Source organism: Notolabrus celidotus, chromosome 23 (genome assembly GCF_009762535.1).
Source record: "Notolabrus celidotus isolate fNotCel1 chromosome 23, fNotCel1.pri, whole genome shotgun sequence".
NCBI lineage: Eukaryota > Metazoa > Chordata > Actinopteri > Labriformes > Labridae > Notolabrus > Notolabrus celidotus.
The window spans coordinates 592,306-594,283 of record NC_048294.1 but is presented as its reverse complement, the minus strand read 5'-3'; the positions used below and the strand labels follow the sequence as shown (position 1 = coordinate 594,283).

General features: G+C 38.7%; 1 protein-coding gene across 1 annotated transcript; it reads left to right on the top strand.

Annotated features, from left to right (window-relative positions):
* The first annotated feature begins 392 nt into the window (after window positions 1–392).
* LOC117807590 (cilia- and flagella-associated protein 251-like) lies at window positions 393–1,548 on the top strand. Its single transcript, XM_034676922.1, has 2 exons — window positions 393–477; window positions 640–1,548. The coding sequence occupies exon 2, from the start codon at window positions 648–650 to the stop codon at window positions 1,206–1,208; it is 561 nt and encodes a 186-aa protein (XP_034532813.1). The 5' UTR covers window positions 393–477; window positions 640–647; the 3' UTR covers window positions 1,209–1,548.
* Window positions 1,549–1,978: the final 430 nt, after the last annotated feature.

Sequence of the window (1,978 nt, the reverse complement as noted above, 5' to 3'; positions counted from 1 at the left end):
GAAGGGAGGCGGATGACCGTACTTTGGCGAAGCAAAGCGGTTAGTGCAACATCGGCTCTACCTCAGCCTGGAATATGTGCCCACCAGCGCGGAATATGTGCGTCATGGCGACAGGACGAGGGAACGAGCATGCTCAGAACGACCGGAATTAATTTAAAGCGGAATGAACGTATACATGATCGTGGAATTATTCAATTCGGATTTAAATTCAGAATAAACCAGACACTTACATCGGATTTAAGTTTAATTTGGAATTATCATTTTCATTCGGAATTAGGTGTTTACATGGTCATTTTAAATCTTTTTAAAGAGGATTTAATCTTAATTCGGAATTAAAGAGGAATTAAAAGTCTCATTTAAACGTAGCCATTGTTGCCCCTTTAGTGCACCTGTTGTTAATTTCATTAACTCCAAAGCAGCTGACACTGATCAACAACCCTCTCTGCTACTTCACTGAACACATCAATACTTCAGAAGGTTAATGGACTTGATGCTTTACTCTGATTAAAATGTGTTCCTTTCATTTTTTTGAGCAGTGTACTTTACCTGCTAACGCTGTTTGAGCCTTTGTGTCTAATGCACAGGAGTATCATACCTTTAATTTCTAATCTGTTCTTTATTACTCATTTTTCTCCACAGAGTGGAAGATGTGTGGCAACAAAAAGGTCGGAAAGCCACTAAGCATGGAACAGGAAAAGTCACTGAAAGAGGAGTTACAGAAGAAAGAGGAGGAACAGAGAGACATGACACAGGTTATTGAGACACTGACAGGACAGAAAGAGGACCTGGAGAAACAGAAGGAGCAGATCACCTCCCTGTATAAGGGGGCAGAGAAACAGGCAGAGGAGACTGATGAGAAGATTAGATCAGTAGGAAAAGAAGTAGAAGAGAAGGGGGGAGATAAATCAGCTAACAAAGCTCAGGGATATTTAAAACTCAGAGAACTCTTACAGGAGGTTAACTGGAGCCAGGAGGAGAAAAAGAAAGAACTTCAACAACTGAACATGAACACAGAACAACTACTGCAGAAGACATTGAATGATGTTAACAGAATAACAGAGAAGAAGAACAGAGTAGAGAGCCGAGTGGAGCAAATTAAGAAACAAATAGAAGAGAAGGAGAATCAGAGAGTGGACAGTGAGTCAGAAAAAGGAGGAGAAACCCAACTCATGATGAATCCTGTAACACAGAATAATATGTCTGAATAGTTTATGTAATGTAGTCTGTCATACAGGTGACCTTTGAATTACTCTGCTGTGTGATTACAAACAACCAAAACCTGGAAAACACTGATTCCCTTTATTCTGTTTCTTGAATTTAGAGACTGACAACATGACATGTAGAAAATATCTCCTTACATTACAAATTCTTAGACTGAATTTTTGACCTTAACATTGTTGTTATTTTTTTTACTGAATGTGTGCTGTTCTGTTTTTTGCATGTCTTTTGAAGTTTTGTTTATTCTGTACCTGTACCTTTAAGAGATGTTCTGTTCCCTCTGAAAACCATGAGATAAAATTTCTCAGGGTTAAAGGATGGAAAATAAATTTAAATGCTCAAATTATTCCATCAGTTGTCACTGTCGTCATACTTATTCTCCACATCCACCAGAGTGAGTGTCTTTCTAATATCTATGAACATAAACATGGAGTCAGAGAAATATGTGTTATTAAAAGGACCTGAAAACACAAGGTGGTCTCACAAGTTACTAATCTACAGGTAAGAAAGACACTTTAGAGTTACTCAGATAAATGATTTGTTACATAGCTAGTCCTATAAAAAGGGGTTAGTCCCAGCAATGAGGACTGTAGCTTCTATATATGGGGCGCATGCCTCGGACCTACATGTGTTTAATTCTAAATGAGGGAATGGGGTGTTTTATCATCAGAGTAAACAGGCATCCAAAATGACACACCTCTCTGGCTGATACAGTAAAAGTCCTTTGTGCCCACCGCCATCAGACTGTTGAACAGTAATG